This window comes from Notamacropus eugenii, chromosome 7 (genome assembly GCF_028372415.1).
Source record: "Notamacropus eugenii isolate mMacEug1 chromosome 7, mMacEug1.pri_v2, whole genome shotgun sequence".
Classification (NCBI taxonomy): Eukaryota; Metazoa; Chordata; class Mammalia; order Diprotodontia; family Macropodidae; genus Notamacropus; species Notamacropus eugenii.
In genome coordinates this window covers 144,912,901-144,932,271 of record NC_092878.1, presented here as the reverse complement: position 1 = coordinate 144,932,271, position 19,371 = coordinate 144,912,901, and the positions used below count along the sequence as shown (strand labels likewise).

Sequence of the window (19,371 nt, the reverse complement as noted above, 5' to 3'; positions counted from 1 at the left end):
ATTCTAGAGTGACAGAAATAACTCAGAGTTGAGGTAAAGCAGTTGCGTAGCCTAAGACAACTTGGGAGGATGTTAGGAAAGACCTGACCTCTTGAGATGGTCATCTGGACTGACTGAAGTGCAGATTCCTCCCTCAGATACCTCCACAAAAAGCCTTGAGGGGCAGCTGTGTCAGCTTCAGACATGAAACTCCCTGAAGGGTCAGTGTGGGGTTTCAGGTGGGAGTAGGGGGAGTAAGGTGGCTGATGGGGGGTAGATTGCAGGGCCCTCTACTGGCTGGCACTGGACACGTGAACTGAACAGACATGGTCCCAAGCTGTGGCTGTGGGTAAGGAGAAGAGCAAATACACAGTCACAGAGGCTTGGGGAGCTTGCTGGTTGTGGTCACTCGCAGGAGAGCAGAGTCCCTGCTTTTGTTTTCAAGGCAGAGGTGTGAGCTGAAGATTGCAGCCATTGGAAGAACCTTAGGGAATAAGAGTGTTTGTGGTAACCCTGTTTGCTGGCCAAAGGAAGAGAGGAGGACCTGAGGTTACTCATGAACCCAGGTATGAGCTGGAGGAGCGGTGACACCTGGCCTTGGATTATAGAACACTGGAAGAGCCAAGACTTCAAAGGTCCCAGTATAAAGCTCAGAAAACACCACCACAAAATCCTCAAAGCCTAAGATGTTATCTCCCTCACCTCTTGATGAGAGCCCGATACTTACATAAAGTTAACGGCAGAGAGAGAGAGAGAGAGACATAGACGTAGACAACTGCACTGCTGTGGTAATAGAGAAAATCAGGGTTCAAACTCAGAAGATAGGGACTTCAAAACAGCTACTTTTAAACCTTTAAAGAGAAAGGTAAAATGGTCACAAAGTTTAAATGGAAATACGTTAAAAGGACTTTAAAAATCAAATAAGAGGTTGGGGGAAAATAGGGAGAAAAATAACAGTAATTCAAGAAAATCAAGGAAATTATGAAAAGGAAGTCATCCAGCTGGAAAAAGAAATCCAACACCTTACTGAAGAAAATAAGTCCTTAAAAATTATAATAGAGGAAGAGGAAGCTAATGACTTCATAAGGTATCAAGAAATAGTAAAACAAAATCAAATAATGAAAAAGTAAAAGAGAATATGAAATATCTCGTTAGAAAAACTGCTGACCTGCAGAACAGTTTGAAGAGAGATAAGAAAGTTATGATTTAAAAAAAAAAGAGTCTGGACACTAGACTTCAAAAAATTATTAAGGAAAATTGTCCTGAGGTTTTAGAATGAGAAGGTAAAGTAGAAGTTGAAAAAAATCCACCGATCATCACCTGAAAGACATCCCAAGATGAAAACTCACAGGAGCGTCATAGCTAAGAGCTCTCAGGTCAAGGAGAAAATGCTATAAGCAATAGTGCTGATGTATGAACGGGAAGAGCAAAAGCAGAGAAATTACAGACTGATTTCACTAATGACTCTGGATGGAAAAAATCCTTAAATAAAATACTAGCTAAGAGACTGCAGTGATACATTACAAAGATTGTACGTTATGACTGTGGGATTTGTGCGAGGAATAGAAGGATGGTTTAATTTAAGGAAAGCAATGAACATAATTGATTATATCAGTGGTAAAAGTAACAAAAAACCATATGATTATACCAATGGATGCAGAAAAAGCTTTTGACAAAATGCAACATTCATTTCTATGAACACATGAAAGCACAGGTATAAATATATTTTTCCATAATAATAAGAAGTATTTATGTAAAGCCATCAGCAAGCATTATTTATAAGATCAGAATTAAAACAAGGATGCCCATTATTACCAGTATTACTTAGTATTTTTTTAGAAATAGCAACAGCTTAGCAATAAGAAAAAAGAAATTGAAGGAATCAGAATGGACAATGAAGTAATTCAGCTATCTCTGTTTGCAGATGATGTGATGCTATACTTTGAAAATCCTAGAGATTCAACTAAAAAACTAGTTGAAACAACAGTTTTAGCAAAGTAGCAGGATATAAAATAAACCCACATAAATCATCAGCATTTCTATAAATTGCCAACAACAGCCTTCAATAAGAGTTACTTAAAATAACCACAGATAGCATAAAACATATGAGAGTATTCCTGCCTAGACAAACCCAGGATGCATGAACATAATTATGAAACACTTTTTTATATAAATAAAGTCAGATTTAAATAATTGGTGATATAGTAATTGTTCGTGGGTGGGAAGAGCCAATTTAGTAAAAATGACATTTATACCTAATCTACTTACTTTTATTCGAATTAAATTACCAAAAATTGAGCTAGAGAAATAATAAATAAAAATGATACAATTCATTTGGAAAAGCAAAAGATCAAGAATATCAAAGAAGTTAGTGAAAGAAGAACGTAAAGGGAGGAGGTCTGGTAGCACCATATCTAAACTATATTATAAGGTAATAATTATCAAAACTATTTGGTACTTGCCAAGAAATAGTAAGGTGAATTAGTGGAACAGAGTAGACATACAGTGCACAGTTGTAAGTGATTATAATAACTTTGTGCTTGACAGATATAAAGATTATGCTTTTGGGATAAGAATTCACTGTTTGGTAAAAATTGTTGGGAAAAGTAGAAAACAGACTGGCAAAAACTAGATATAGGTAATATCTTAAATTGTTTACCAAGATAAGATTGAAATGGATACATGACCTAGACATAAAGGGAGATATCATAAGAAAATTAGAAGAACATGGAGCATATTATCTATCAGACTTATGGATAGAAGAATTTATGAATAAATAAGAGAGGGAACATTGTGAGATATTAAATCGATCATTTTGATTACCTTAAATTAAAAAGGTTTTTGGTACAAATAGAACCAAAATAGCCAAATTTAGAAGGAAAGCAGATAACTGGGGAAACAATTTTTATAGACTCTTTCTTGAATAAAGGTCTCATATCTCAGTTATATAGACAGCTGTGTCAAATTTGTAAAAATATAAATTATTCCCCAATTGACAAATGGTTAGAAAAGCCATAAACAGGCAGTTTTTAGATGAAGAAATCAATGCTATGTAATCATAAACTCATATGAAAACATACTCTAAATCATTATTGATTAGAGAAATGCCAATTAAAACAATTTAGAGATATCATCTCACATCTATCAGATTGGCTAAAATGATAGGGGGAATAAAAAATGTTGGAAGGGATGTGGTAAAGCTGGGACACTAACACACTGTTGGTGGAATTGTGAGCTGATCCAACCATTTTGGAGGGCAATCTGGAATTATGTCCAAAGAGATTTAAAACCATGTATATGAGTAAGTTGAGGAATTATTGAGGTTAGAATGTTTGAGGGAGTATGTATCAATCAATCAAAGTTCCCTAGCTCTGAGTTGAGGTGAGAAATACTGTTAACAGTCCACAAGCAGTGGATAAATAATTTCTTTCAAGTTATTTATAAGGGATGGCCTATTTCTACCTTAAAGTCCAATTTGTTGCAAACTTTTTTTTTTATAGCAGTGAACACCTAGTCAAGGGAGATTCAAAAAATGATTTGTTTCAAGGTTGTACACAGAGTTATAAAAGAAGACCTTATTAGTGCATATGAGCAAAGAAAAGGTCTTCTAATAACTAGTGGCTTTAAAGTGTTGACGAAGGTACCAAGTGGACTACAAAAAATTTGATGGGAGGGAGGTTGTAGCTATGACAAATGCTACAGAGTTGTATCATCTTTGTAACTTAATTAATAAGGATATCTCCTCATAGTTACATTAGCCTGCCTAAATCCCTTTGTACTATGAGTGGGAGCTCCCTATTTTCTGTTATTTTCTCTTTCCTTTTGATTTAAGTTATAACGCAGGCACTAGAATGATGGTTTCAATGGAGAGGAAATAGTTGGGCAAATTGGTATAGACTAGGTTGATCTCTAGATGTACTTTTGTACCTGTTCCTGTAACTTTTCATAACAAAACAGCATGAATGTAGTTTAGCTGAATTGTTTCTTGTATTCCTGGATTTTAGCAGCTTTATTATTTTACTAAAAGATACTAGTCAGTATAATTGTGTGGACTGTACATTGTTAATTATTATACAGTTATTAAGAGCTGATGAAATATATTCATCTGCCTGATTATAGAATGATGTATTTTTCAGAAGTCACCCTTATATTGGGGATCTCTATTTTTGCATACTGCTCAGTCTTCCTGCTTATAGCAAATCTGTTTATATGGACTGTAACATTACTTAGTAGAGACCCAATGTTTACTTATCTGAAATCTATAAATAATGCCCTGGCAACTATCTGTAAATAAAAGAGAATATACTATATGGTAAGTAATAATTGGTGGTAAACTCTCTTTAATTTTTCTTTTGAACAAAAGCATAAAATATATTGAAATGTGGAATTCCCCAATTTGTCCCCTGAATATCTTTGAACCTGATGGCCCTATTCCTTACCCTTCTTTCAAACTTCAGATTTGATTGAAATTTCAATATCAAATTATGCAGCAACTTACAACTCCTAGGGAGAAAGCTATATTTCTATGGTCTTATAATATGTAATTTATAGCTCAGACTTTCATGAGGTTTAGAAGTAGAAAGGACTTTCTAGATCATCTCTATCATCCTCCCTCATAGAGGAAGTGAGGAGCTTCCAGGTAGCATCTCTTCTGCTGATAGCATGAAGGTGTCACAGTTCCCCAGAGTGATAGCGCCTTCACCCTGTTATTGATTCAGCTGGATGTTTGGTGTCACCCCCACTAGCCAGCGGATAAATCCCTTCTTGATAGTACTACTCAATAGTCTATACAACAGTGGAGCAGTGATAACCATAGCACTCCTGCAGTGTCCATGCAGTAGCAGCATCTTGTGGCAGAAGTAGTGAATCTGCATTTAGACAACAGACTTATTTTTTTTTAAACAGAAGAACCATATACCCAGAAGTGCTCCAAGGATATCAAAGTCATAACACCCTCAGGTAATTTAATTTCAAAGGTGTGGTTTTGTATTATGAAATGAAAGGTAGCATGTCACTGGAGGCTAGCCTGGAGCATGGGAGCTATAATCCTGGCTTTTCACTAACCTGCTGTGTCGGTGGATCTCTGAAGACCTCAAGTTTATTTATAAAATAAGCATAATAGTACTGGATGAGCTTAGATTTTAATCCTAAAGTACAAATTCTGAAAATGGTAAAGGGTTATTACAAAATAAAATTTTTAGTAAATGTTTATTATTAAAAGCTTTTGAATCCTTTTTTGGGGGGGAGAAGTTATTTTTAAAAATTGACTTCTAATTGTTTTCAAAAGAGTAATAAGTTTCGCTGAAAGCATTAAGCATTATTTAATTACACTTCTGTATGCTCATTTTGACTGTACTTCATTGCATCCTGAAAATTAAGGCTTGAAAGTCAGTAGTGTAGTTGGTTACTATCGCATCATATTTTTAGATTTCTTCTGTCCTTATGTTGAATATGTTATTTTTTATTTAAAAAATTTATAATTAAAGTGAAAGGTACTATTAGAAATTTTATGTTAATATTTACATATATTTATATATTAACATTTATTATATAATATTAATATTCATATATGTTAATATTTATATATTTGGGTAGCTGGGTGGTACACTGGATAGAGTATGGGCCTAGAGTCAGGAAGACTCATCTTCCTGAGTTCAAATGTGGCCCCAGACTCTTTTGACCCTGGGCAACTCACTTAACCGTGTTTGCCTTAATTCCTCATCTCTGAAATGAGCTGGAGAAGGAAATGGCCAACCACTCCAGTATTTCTGCCAAGAAAACTGCGAATGGTGCCATGAAGAGCTGGACACAACTGAAAAGACTCAACAATGACATTTATATGTTTGAATATTGAGTTTATTGGGCCCCCTAATTTTTAAGATGTTTTGTAGAACATTATATATATGAAAAAAAATTTTTGGTATACTGCTACTTTTAATAGTACTAATTATTGCATTAGTTTCTTTTTTTTCTTTTTTTACTTAGGATCCTTAAACATGTTTCTAAGACTTGAACGCTATGCATCCCTCCAATTATATCTTTAGAAAACCTTTTCTAAGGCCCTCTTTAGATGCCACCTACCCATGATGTGTTCCTTGATCTTTCCAGCTATGTGCTCCCTCCCTCCTTGAAGCTCGTTTTTATTTTCTTATTTATATTGATGTCCCATTTTCCTAAGAATAAATACTTCATCTTCTGTGGACCTTTCCTCAAGTTGAGTGTCTTCGGAATAGTAGGTGTTGTATAAATGTTGGCTGAACTGACTCTTGAATATCTGCCCACGCTTCTTTTTGTCATGAGTAATAGAGGTGGTAAAAGTGCAAAAACCTAGTTGTCATTATTTATAATACTGCTATTAAATAAAACGAACTTAAAACTATTTTAGTATTCAGTGACAGGCTCTTATATTAGCTATTTTCCAGCAAATGTTGAACATTATTTTTATATTCTCTCTAATGTGAACTGAAATATGAGAAAACTCATCGGAATGTATTTTTGTGAGTATGTCATTACTCACTGAGCTGATTAAAAGTGTCATATTTCAAGTTTAGAGATTTTTGTTGTCTGGGGGTTATTGTGAGTTCACATAGAGTGAAGCTGAAAGTACATATGATTACTTATCCTCATTGACATTTAATAAGTATTGGTTACAGCCTTGATTAGGGGATAGACCCCTGAACAAGCCATATACCCCTATAGATAGTTGTGTGACCTGGTGTGGCAGAGGACAAAACCTAGAACTAAAATAATTTAGAAAGAAGTTTACTAAGTCATCTAGCTGAGGGGAGAGCTAAAAAAAAGGGGTGACCTACTCCCCCCAAGTGTCTGTAAGTTATACGTTATATAGGGATCATACATATAAGAATAACAGCCTTTATCAGATGGGGAATTACTTTTTCAATGATATAATTTTATCACTCTACAGGTATGAATTTTCAGATTAACAGCATTTTTTATTCAATGATTTTCCCAAAATTCATAGTGCAAGAAAAATTAGGAGGCAACAATAACATAAACTATATTATGGATTTTAAAAACATACCACAAAACTTTTTGCCTGTCAAATCACATCAGTTTGGTTAAATTCATGTCTGAATCATCTTACATAGAAAACCACTTCATCCATTTATCAATTTGACATTATTTATTGCATTCATAAGAGCAGTATAAAGTAATTATACTTTTAATTTTCATGCAGTTTCTGAACATATCACCTTTATCCCAGATATTAAGTATTTTTTCACTAATGTCTGATCAACTTATAGAGGGTCAAACATCGCGGTTATCTTATTTTAGATGGCACCATATTATAATTTAATTTAGGACAAACAACCCAAATGTGAATTTACAGTCACATGATATATCATTCCAAACCTACATTTTCCCAAGGGTCATTAATTGCTAATACCTCATATTATAGAACCCTCTGGTTTTATTTAGCTCTCTTCTAAAGATTTACAGTGGCAACCTCACATTCTCCTCTTCTCAAAATATGCTAACACTTATAAAAATCCTTAAGCCATAATTTGGAAATTTACAGGAAAGATATTATATATTTCAGTTACAGATTTAGTCTAATTAGTTTATTATGTCATACATTTCTGTGAACCAGTTAAAAATTTTTCTTTCTTTACTTGTCTAACTTTATCTCAGTAACCCCAACCTTACTACGACTGAAATCACAGACAGAAAATATGTTGCTGGGGTTTTTTATTTTTAGTTCTTTCTGAAACCTTATTTCTTGCTGAAGGTCTGAAATGGAAGTCCCTGCTTACCGAGATGGAGAGTTTAGCATCAGGTTACAGAAAACTGGGAGAACTGTTTCAATTATGAAACTTAATTAACCTTCCCCAGAATTCTAAACTCTGGCTGCAGTATTTTGCAACAGTCTTTTGATGGGTTGCATTTTTTTTTTGTTAGAAATCTTCCAAGGTGGCAGAATCTGTAGATGGCTTCAGACAAGACGCAAGACAAAGGTTTTCCTGAGAAGCTTGTAGGGAGGATAGAGAGGGAGAAAAAGTCAGATTTTCTACTCTTGGGCTACAAACATTCAGTCTCCAACCCTGTTTATTTTGACCTATCCCAGATATCTGGTTCATTTCTAATGGTGAAGAAGGAGAGCAGGGGAGGGAGCCTGAAGGGGAGGAACTTGAGAGAGAGACACACACACAGGAGTGCACTGCAGAATTACCAGACAATAGATTTGTCTTGCAGAACTCTTGGTTGGTCAATCCAAGTGGACTACTCATAGGGTGGCTAAGCTAGTTCTAACCTTGAGCCAAATAATTTTCCATGTCAATGTGGAGTTTAAATGAAGGAACAAGGTTGTGTTTGGCTGAACCCTCAGTGAGTCGCTTGGTTCTTGCCTTAAAGAATGATCCTGTCTAGGTCAATTACACCTCTTTGGTTGACCATTAGGGACCTTGCTTCTGACACCATTATCTGGTCTCAGTAACAGGTCTGGTTTCTCAGCCATGTAAGACTAGGTCTACACAGTAACATAACCTTTTCCCATAGACCCTTTGCAGATCACTTGATCTTCCCGAATTTAAATTTCTTCCTCTGTGAAATGGGGATAATAACAGAACAGACCTTACCAGGTCATTCTGAGTATAATATAAAACAAGAGAGTTGTTCCATTTGAAAGTTAAGGTAAACTGAAATACTGTGGCCTCAGTATGATCAGTTTATTAGCTAGACTAGCAGTCAGTATGTGTCAGTGGCCTCTCAATGATCAAAAACCATGCGTGAGGTGGGGCTTAGTAGCCTTCACATAGTTTTGGAAAGGAAGTACAGGGGAACAAAGAACAGAGCTGAGTAAGTAGGGAAGAGAATGCAGTTGGTTACAGGGCTGGCAGCATCATGGGATGAGGACAACACGATTGGTTGCATCAAGGAGAGTAGACTAGCAAAGACCCCTCTCCTTCTTGAGGAATGCTTGATTGATTTATGGGATCCATTTATACCCTGGGGTTATTGATAGTGGACCAGGGAAAACAGACTTCCTTACTTCTAGGAAGGAGATAAGACCCTCCTTAATTGTGCAAAGATAGGCAAAGATGGGCAGTACATCTTGTGGAAATACCAATTCATTCAGCTTGTGGATCTGCAGAGGTAGCAAATAGATGTTATGGAATTTTTCAGGATCTGAAAGTATGAGGGAGAACAAGTTTTTCTTTGAAGTAACTCATAAGAGAAACTGAAATGTTAATTGTTTGAGTTTACTTATAATATTGGGGACAGTGACCAGATTCCCTCATGTCCACCTGCACCCCTCAAGGATAACACATTTCTTTGAGCCAAGAACAGAACTGAACTTCTAAACTTAGCTCACAGTCAACGAAACAAAGAAATGTGGCTTGAGCTGTCATGCAAGAAGGGGCAGCAGCGTAATACAGGATAGGGTCAGTTGCAGAATGGAATCAGTGGTAAAATGACAGGATCAATTCAATTTCTTCATGATGTTAATCTAAAGCAATATGTGAATGTGAGTTGTGGTTTTTCTCCTAGACTAATACCTAATTTTTTTCATTAGAATTTTTTATGCATGTGTGTGTGCGCATGAGAAAGAGAGACAGGGACAGAGGGAGAGAGAGAGACAGAGACAGAGAGACAGAGAGAGAGAGACAGATAGTAAGGTTGGGGAGATATTGACTTACTGTATCCTCCCTCCCCCTTGTATTTATATTTTCTTTTTATGAAGTATTTTAGAAAGGAGAAATAAGATGTGACTTTCTCTTTTTTTCTACTTTCTTTTTTTTTTTTTAAGGAAATTTTAAATATTTATTATAAAATCTCCCCACAAAGAAATGGAGGGAGAAAATAAAATATATTTTTTAGGTTTCACAGTCAGTAGCCATTCAATTCTACGTTCTTTCATAGTCTATTCCTTTCTCTTTTATCTCCTTTAAAGTCAACAAAGCAAGGAAAAAAAAAACCACACACTGGCCCTCTTTTTGTCTTGCTTTACTCTCTGGGACATTTTCCTCTTCTCCCTCTATTAGACTAGAAGTACTTGAGCATCATTGAACCCCTTCCTGTTGTCAGATGTGTTTTCCTCTTCTAGGCTTCTCTTGTCTGCCCTTTGCATATTTTAAAGAGTCTATTCAGTTAAATGTGGGCAGTATCATGAAGACGACCATACCGCCTGAATTAATTTACTAATTTGATTAATGTAAGTGTGACACCAATCCAACTATCAGGGAATTTTTTGTGGAGTCAGAAGAAATAATGAAATTCATCTGGAGGAAGAAAAGGTCAATAATCTAAAGAGTACTAATGAAAAAAGAATGGCAAGAAAGAGGGTCACTCAGTATCAGACCTGAAGCTGTACTGCCAAGCAGTAATTATTAAAAATGATTTGGTAAGCAGTATAGTGAAACAAGTTAGGCACGCAGCAGAAGCCAGCTAACGCAGTAGCTCATTGTTCCCCAAACCAAAGATCTCACTTCCTTGTGTGCTCAATAGAAGCACTGTGCAAGGAAAAAATTATCTCTCAGGTCTGTGGATGGGGGAAGAGTTCCTCACTAAATACGTAATAACACCACTGAAAATAAAGTGGACAATTTTGATCATATAGAGTTAATTTTTTTTGTACAAATGGATGAGATTTTTCCTTTGTGTCCTTGACACTTACAGTTCCTGATGTGTGGTAGGCACTTAGTAAATGCTTAATTACTGACTGTTTAATGTAGTAAAAATTAGAAGTGAACCAAATAATTGGGGGAAAAGTCTTCTGAAAAAAGTTTCATATCATATAGAGATACCTTCATATACACAGAACTGATCTTGGTTTATAAGACTGACAGCCATTCCTTAATAACTAAGTGAGCAGGCAGTTTTCAAACTCTCAATCACCATATGAAAAATGCTCTAAATCACTAATAAAGGGAGAAAGGCAAATGAAAGTAAATCTCAGGTTCCCAGTACTGGAGAGGCTGTGGGAAAAGAGGCATATTAATGCCCCATTTGGAGCTGGGAGTTGGACTAGCTGTTTTGTAAAAGTAGTTTGTCTCCCAGAGTTACTGAACTATGTATATCTTTCAGCTCAGTTGTCCTACTACTAGTAAGCTTATACCTCCAGAGAGCAGAGAAAGAAAAGGACCTATCTGTACAAAAATATTTCTATCAGCTCTTTTCAGAGAAGCCCCAGATAGGAAGCTAAAGAGGAAGGTTACCTCTTGGGGAATGCCTAAAAAAAGCATCATATGTGAATATAATGGAATATTATTTTGTCATCAGAGATTACTAAATATACAGTTTCAGAGGAAACTGGGAAGGCCTGAACAGATGCAAAGTTAAGCGAGAAATACCAGGAAAACAATTTACACAATGAGAACATTAGAGAGAAAACTAACTGTGAAAGGCCTGAGAACTCTGATTAATGCAGTGATCATCCACTGTGCCAGAGGACTGAATGATAACAGTAACGGTGAACAGCCAGCGCTTTTGTGGTGCTTCAAGGTTTTCAAAGCATTTTTCGTGTGGAACTGATTTGACCAGTAGTGCCTGAGTCAGGATTCAGACTTAGGTCCCACATGCTATCCAGTGTACTACCAAGCTCCCTCCCTCCTCCTCCTCCTCCAGGAGAAGGGATAGACTTAGAGTCCAGAAGGAGACATGCGTTTTGGACATAGCAAATGTGGGAGTTTGCTTTGCTGGACGACATGCATTTGTTGTGAGGGCTGGCTTTTTGTTTTGAATTATTAAATTGGGGGAGATGGGTGCAATTATGGGAGGGAGAAATAGAAAAGAATAAACCCAGAATAACCTACCACCAACCAAAGTTCTGTTTATTTCTTCTCTTTTCATCAAGAATGCTTGAAAGTCCTCTGTCTCTGAAAGGTCCATTTGTATCCATCATTTGTGTAGGATAAGTTATTCTTGGTTTGAAAGCCTGTTTCTTTTGTCCTTTGGCATGGTCTATCCAGGATAATCTTTCCTTTATAATAGTTGCAGTAAAATCTTCTCTGATCCTTATTTCCTGAGTCCTGGTTCTTTCTTTTTCAGCTGCTTGTCAGTCAGCTAGCATTTCTCCAGACCTACTTATGATGCATCAGGCACTGTGCTTTGCACTCAAATGATTTTTTTTCTATGACTTGGAAGTTCTGAATTTTGATTATAACATTTCCAGGTGTTCTCAATGTAGAGTTTCTTGAAGGAAATGATCAGTGGATATCTTGGAAATGAATCTTATCTGAGACACTTGCTGCAAAGACTTCTCCCCCCCCCCCCAATGTATCTGTTTCCATTTCAGTTTTATTAGTTAGATTTATTTGTGCAAAAAGTTTTAATTTTATATAATTGAAATTGTACATTTTAATTTAAATTTTTCTCCCTGTGCTTCCAAGGTACTGCCTTGGCTTAATCTCCTGCTGTGGCTCTAGACTGGGCTGCCTTTCAATTGTCTTGCCCTGTTACCTGCTGTGGCTGGGTGTGAGCTGCTTGGGTACTGTTCTGACCTCCCCCCGACCCCCCTCCCTTTTATATTTGCTGTGGTCTTGGTGTGGGCTTTCAGTTTGCTAGTCTGGACCTGTCCCTCCTATAGCACAGGCACTAGTCTGGTCCTGCTCCTTGGGGGCCTCACATCCTGCTGTGTGTCTACTCTGTGTGGGTACTGCTCTGACATTTCCCCTTTCTGTGCTTCCAGGCTGTTTGCATGCTACACCTTCTGCCTGATGTGGCTTTTTTCCCACTAAGAACTTCAGCTTTCTGGCAGTCTTTTTTGTGCCACCTTGAACTAGAAGGACAGGCTTGTAGCATTCTTTCCTACAGCCTTTTTTACTCATCACACACCAAATTGCATCAGCTGGAAAAACTGTATACTATTGAGGGAAGGGCTTCTTTTTCCTTTTTCTTTACCTTTTCCTGGAACGGTAGGGGAACTTCCTGAGCAAGTTTGTAGACAACAGGGGAAGGAGCTGATGTACCGTGAGAGATTGCCCCAGATAATGCTGGACAGTCGGGGAAATCTTATTAGTGTTCCTTGGCATTCCAGCAAGTATGCACCAGGCCTGTATTTATCTCCTCCAGTTTATTTCATCTTTCACAAATCTCTGCAGACCCCAAACCTGCCTTATCCTTCAAGCTTCAATCAAAATCCATCTCTGCACAACAGTTTCTATTTCTTTGACTGTGTTGTCTGTCATTCTTGGACTCTTGTGACATTTCTGGTTTTTACTTAACACTTTTAGCACTTTATCCTATGTGCTCTCTGCACATTTAATTAATTTAGAGCCATTTGCCTCTAAAAGATTGTAATCCACTTGAAATCATGAAATTGACACTGCCCTGTCCTGTTTCCCCTATGCCTTTTCCCCCTGTGTGGGGCAGCTTGTCTGTTCACAGTCAATGAAAGCCACATTCTTGTTCTCATCTGTCCTTTTTGTGCTGCCTTCTTGCCTGATTGTCCTTATTGTGTTTCACTAGAGGCGGCAAGTCGTGCCATAGTCCAGTTCCTGGAAATCAACCAGAGTGAAGAAGCCAGCAGAGGTTGGATGCTTCTGACGACCATTAATTTGTTAGCATCCTCTGGGCAGGTTAGTTTTACCTTTTGTGTCTTGGTGACCAAACGCAACTTTGTGTTTTTGTTAAATTTTAAGTTAAGTTTTAGAGTTCTTTTCAAACACATGTTTCTTTGATCCCTTATTTTAATGCATGCATAAATGAAGACTTTAGTCTTGAAAAAGTGCTTTTCTATTTTAAAACTTTTTACAGTGATGAGAGAAGGAACACTAAATCACTCTGACATTTACACTGAATCACTTTGGCATTCTTCTTAAGGAGAAAAAAAGTTATATCAGTGTTTTTCCTGAAACTGTAGTTTCGTGATTCTAAATATTCCTTTTGGAACTTTAAAAATACATATTACTTTAAAAGTGTTTGATATGGTCATGTTTTATAGGAATCCATTAGTGTTCTAATGATTTTGACCATTTGCTTATCAAATAAAAAAATTGCCTTCTGTGACTAGATCATAGCCTCACAGATTTACAGCTGGAAGAGATCTCAGACACTATCTAGTTCACCCCTCTCATTTTACAGATTAGGAAACTGAGGCCCAGGGATGTTGACTTGTTTGCCCCAGGATACAAGTCGTAAGTATCAGAGATTGGATTTGAACCAGGTCTTCTGATAGCAAAGCTAATTCTCTTACCACTTTATCACCGGAGGGTGAAGTTAATCCAATTTACCTCTCTAAATAAATGGTTTTGCATTAGGAATATCTCTTACCTAGAACCCTTAGTTTTACTCAGGTTCTGAAACACAAAGAAAAGAAGGAAGTGCATGTATGGGGAGTCAAGGCAAAGGTGCAGAGAAGGAAAATGGAGTGTTCTGTGTGAGGAAGAGCAAGGAGGCTTGGCATAAGAGTAACACAGGAAAAAGCTAGAAAGATAGGTTGAGGCTAGGTCATGAGAAACTTTAAAAGCAAAGTCAGTGAGCATCTTGCTTTCATTAAGCACCTTCTGTGTTCTAGCTATTGTACTAAGCACTGGAGATAGAAAGCTAAAATGAAGCAATTCCCACACCCAAGAAGCCTACCTCAATGGGGTACATTGTATATAAGTACATACTTATGTACTTACATATAAGTAGATCCTCCTAGAGGGCAGAATCAACCAGACCCTATCCCCACCTGCTCCTCCTCTCATCCAGGTGGCAGCAGAAGCTGGTGCTGACCTGGTTATGGAGAGTGATTTCCCTGACACCCAGCCCCTTTCCTATCCCAATCCCTTCACCATAGTTATTGCCTTGGCTGTGGGGCAGACATCGCTGGACACTCTGATGAGCAGGGGCCGTCTTTTGCCTCTTTTTGTGTCCCTTAACAAATGTTTGACTGACCAATCATAGTCCTTCCAGCCTAAGAAACATCAGGCACCATGCCTAAGGGCCACTGGGCCCTATCCTATATCCTATTGCTCTGCCTTTCAGGCCTCCAGGTCTTGTAGTGCCACGGCTCTGTACTCTTTAGGACCAATGTGCCTTTCCATCCACGCTATCTATTTTGCCCTTCACTTCAGATGTGAGGTCCCTGAGAGCAGGGACTTTCTTGTCCTTTTCCAAAAACCTTAAACCTACTGCACTCTGAAGCTGGGATGCCAATAGACCCCTGCCTAAGGGCTCTTCTGGACCCGCCTAGTTTTAGAGTGATTATCAATAGTAACTGTTGCTGTTTTCCTCTCAGCCTGATGTCTTTGCTTTTCTTGACCTCATTAAAGGGGCCATGCCCTGGCTACTTCTTAAACAGGCCTATTCAATGAATGGGCATTACCTCACCCTAAGTGAGTACCTACAAAGACCTTGGCCCGAAGGACCCAAGGTCTCCCAGTGCCTGGGCCATCTCCAGTCATCCTGATGAATATCTGGTCACTGGATTCAGATGGCTGTGGAGGAGAAGTGAGATTGGTGACCTGCACAGCCCTCCCTCACTCAAAACAGTCAAGTGCAAGTGGTGTCATCATTTCTCTGTATGGCACAGTCTTCTTCGGCAATGAAGGATGAACCCAACAATCTATTTTGCCCTTCACTTCAGATGTGAGCTCCCTGAAAGGAGGGACTTTCTTGATTTTCCCTTGTATCTCCCTTTGCTTCACAGTGTTTGGCATATAGTAAAAGTTTTTTTTTTTTAATTTTTTTATTCATTCAGTCTGGCACATGGTAGACACTTATTAAATGCTAGTTGATTAATTAACAAATTCTATCCTCATGCTTCATGAAAACCATAAATTTGAAACAGTTAAAAGGATCGGAATTATTTGAGTTAGAAAATGATAATGGTAGGTGAATTTTAGAATTTCAGACAGAATTTTAACCCTGATCCATTCATTCACCTGTAATCTTGCCAGTCGAATGTCACTTAACTATAAATCAGTAGGACCTGGAAGCTATAAGGGACCCCTAAGATCATCTAACCCAGATTAGAAAACTCCAGCCCAGGAAGGTGAAGTAACTTGTCCAGATCACAGGCAGGGAGCATGTGGCAGACCTGGAATTGGAACCTCGGCCCTTGGACTCTAAATTCTCTTCCCCTGTTTCCATTCCATCCATTTCTCTACAGTTTAAATATTTACTAAAAAAAAAAAAAAACCAAACAATAAACTGATGTTCTGTGTAGGAAACTATGTGAAAGTTTATATCTTAAAAAGATATCAAGGTAGAATTGTGAACAATTTTAGATTATCAGTATTCAAATTAGTGTTAGGATCCTAGGTCTAGTAACAAACTCCACACCCAGAATTACTGGAGGGTGATAATTAAGAATTAATGGTAAGGTGATAAAATGAAACCTAAAACCATCATTTAGTTTTTCGTAAGACTTGGAAATGTAAAAAGAAGAATAGATTCTTATGTTTGGAATGCCAAAGGTGAGATTATCCCCAAAGGGCTAAGAATGTTTTAGAATCTAATAAAATAATAATAATATTAATTAAAGGATTTGTTCTGTAAAATTTGGATTCAGTCAGAAGGCTGCACTTAAGGATGTAGAAGGACACATGTGGCCTCAAAGCTGTAAGTTCCCCACCCACCCAGCCCCGAAATTCTGTGGAGTTTCAGAAGAATCTTAATATTATAATATTTAAAGAAGTCATATAAGTTTGGAAATGAAATATTTTGTCTTAATATATTTTTTATCTTTGCAATCCTTAAAATGATGTTACTTCAAATTATATGTTTTGTAGTTACATTTCGAGTAGTATTACAGTTTGTTCAACGGCATAATGTTTGGATTTGTTTGGATTTGTTTTCCAGAAAACTGTAGACTGCATGACCACTATGTCAGTGCCTTCCACACTGGTTAAATGTCTCTATCTATTTTTTGACCTCCCACATGTGCCTGAGGTAGTTGGAGGTGCACAGAATGAGCTACCTCTGGCTGAGCGCCGAGGACTTCTCCAGAAAGTCTTTGTCCAGGTAGGTAGAATGCCAGTCTACTAGTTTGGGTTCTGGTCCTGTTACTGGTGAGTTGGCATGCTTTGAAGCAAATGGGGTGGGGTGAGCTCAGTGCCCTTTCTGAAGTGTAGTGGCCAGACCCAAAGACAGTGTTCCAGGTGTTGTCTGATGGGAGCAGAGGGTAACAGGACTGTGATGTCCTTACTCCCAAATCTCTTCATGTAACTGAAGATTGTGGGAGTTTTTTGGCTGTCCTATCACTGTTGACTCGTATTGAGCTTGCAATCCACTTAAATGTCTAGGTTTTCTCCCCTGGCAAACTGCTCTCTAATCAAGTCTCTCCCATCCTGGGTTTATGACGTGAGTTTGTTGAATTCAGGTGTGTAAAACATTTATCTCCATTACGTTTATCCTGTTCAGTTTAGCCTGTTCTGGTCCATCAAGATCTTTTTTCATCTTGGTTCTGCAGTCTGTCCATCCATGCTGTTGGCTGTCCCTTCCAACTCTATGCCATGTGCTCATTTGAAAAACGTACTAACCTGTGTCTTGGAGCTTTAGTTTTCTTATTTGTAAAATGAATATAATAATACCTGTAATGATACCTCACAAAGTTGTTGTGAGGATCACCTGAGATTAAAGGGCTGTGGAAATTTCAGCTGTTCTTATTCATTATTCTATGTGAGAAAATAACTAATTTCCAAGGAAGTGACAAATAAACTTTTAGACCACAGCTCTTATGAATTGGTGGCTGTGTTGGGCTTAGGAAACAGGTCTCCTGATCCCATGGGCGAGGTTCTTCCTTCAGTGTTACATTTGATTTTGTTTACTGCCAGATAAGTGAAGGATCATTTTTATAATTTCTCCAAGAGTCAAGTGGTACTTTAGGGATAATTATTTGTCATTTCAAGGATGTTTTTGGTGACAGGTGAGTGTTTCTCACCTTTGTATTTTGTGACAGATAACTTTCTTATGTTGAGCAGTTACTGCTCTGCTAACATTGAAATATCTTTGCAGTAGTTTCTGTACACAGAAGACTTGTTGTCCATCACAATTTCATTCTATTTATGCTGCATTCAGACAAAATATTATAGAAATGGTTTTAATTCACCTAAAAAACCGGTGTGATTTACAATAAATGATTTGAGTAAGGCCAAGATAGTTCATATTTCTAAGCTTAAGATAATTAAAAGTAATGACAGTTATCTTCTCCCAGTAGGGCAGCTAGGTGGTGTGGTGGATAGCGTACCAGGCCTGGAGTCAGGAGGACCTGAGTTCAAATCTGGCCTCAGACACTTATTGGCTGTGTGACCCTGGGCAAGTCACTTAACCTTGTTTCCTTCCATTTCTTTATCTGTCAAATGAGCCGGAGAAGGACATGGTCAAACGCGTCAGTATCTCTGACACGGCTGAATAACAACGGAAGTATATGGATATATTTAAGGAACTCTGTACCCTCCTTGTGCATGTGTGTGTACATGGTGCATTCTCTGTACTCATTAATTTCCTGTCTCTGGATCCTCTGCACACTCACTTACTTAACTGCCATTTAACATTATCCGTTAATTCTCTTATTTTCTCTCATGCTTATCTATGACATGTGGATTCTGTCTTTTATGTTCTGTTACCCCTCAGCTTGCTTGCTACGAGATAAAACTCTACATTCACCAGGCAGGAGAAGGGCAAGTTTCCTCATAGCTCTTGTAATGAAAAGTATCTCTCAATTTAGAAATTTATTTCTGACTTTTGTCAACATATGAAAATTCCCAGAACTCATCACCAAGATGATCAGAGTACTTCAAAAATTCATTTACCTATGTTTACTTTATTGCTTACATCATTTCTATATATAGATTACGGAATACTAAGGCATGAGATCATGTTATCCAAAGGAAAAATAAAGCACAGGGTTTTAAGTGACTTTCTATGAAACAGTTGTATCCTGACTATCTCAGCCCGATGCCTGCTCACTCCTGCAGTACAAATGGCAGCCGGCCCACACCCTTCCACCCTGTGAGACTGTTGTCCATGTTTCTTTTGTAACTTCTGCACAAAATGTGTGCTGATCATGCTGGGGGTTATCCTCTAGATCAGGGCTTTTTTAACATTTTCCACTTGCCACCCACAGTTTAAGAAACACTGTGCCTCAATCTAAGTGTTATCACTTAGAGAACCGCTGAGCATAGGCCCTGCCTCTGTTTGTCCTTCACTCATATTCCAAGTTTCAACCCAGGAAACATTTAAGTGACATGATAACAATGATGATGATGTGTAGCAATTACTGTTTTTTTCTGTGTGTTTTAATTATTCCTGTGATTTCACTGGGAAACTATTTCATGGGAAATGTTATCTACTACTACAGATGAGCAGCCATGGGAATTTAACAGTTCTAAAGATGTTCTGGAAGTGTTGGAGGTTAAGTGATTGGTCAGCGAGTGTGTGTCAGAATTGGAATGGCAGCTGAACCCATGTCTTCCTAGTTCCAAAGCCAATCCTCTACCTACT

The 19,371-nt window shown here is 37.7% G+C and overlaps 1 protein-coding gene across 8 annotated transcripts in view; it reads left to right on the top strand.

Annotated features, from left to right (window-relative positions):
* The window catches only part of WDFY3 (WD repeat and FYVE domain containing 3), a 324,335-nt gene that overhangs the window by 98,736 nt on the left and 206,228 nt on the right, over window positions 1-19,371 (top strand). For all 8 annotated transcript variants that reach the window (XM_072622967.1, XM_072622964.1, XM_072622965.1 and 5 more), the window contains exons 4-5: window positions 13,408-13,517; window positions 16,729-16,890. In XM_072622967.1, the coding sequence (XP_072479068.1) occupies window positions 13,408-13,517; window positions 16,729-16,890 (272 nt within the window). The remainder of the gene's footprint in view (window positions 1-13,407; window positions 13,518-16,728; window positions 16,891-19,371) is intronic.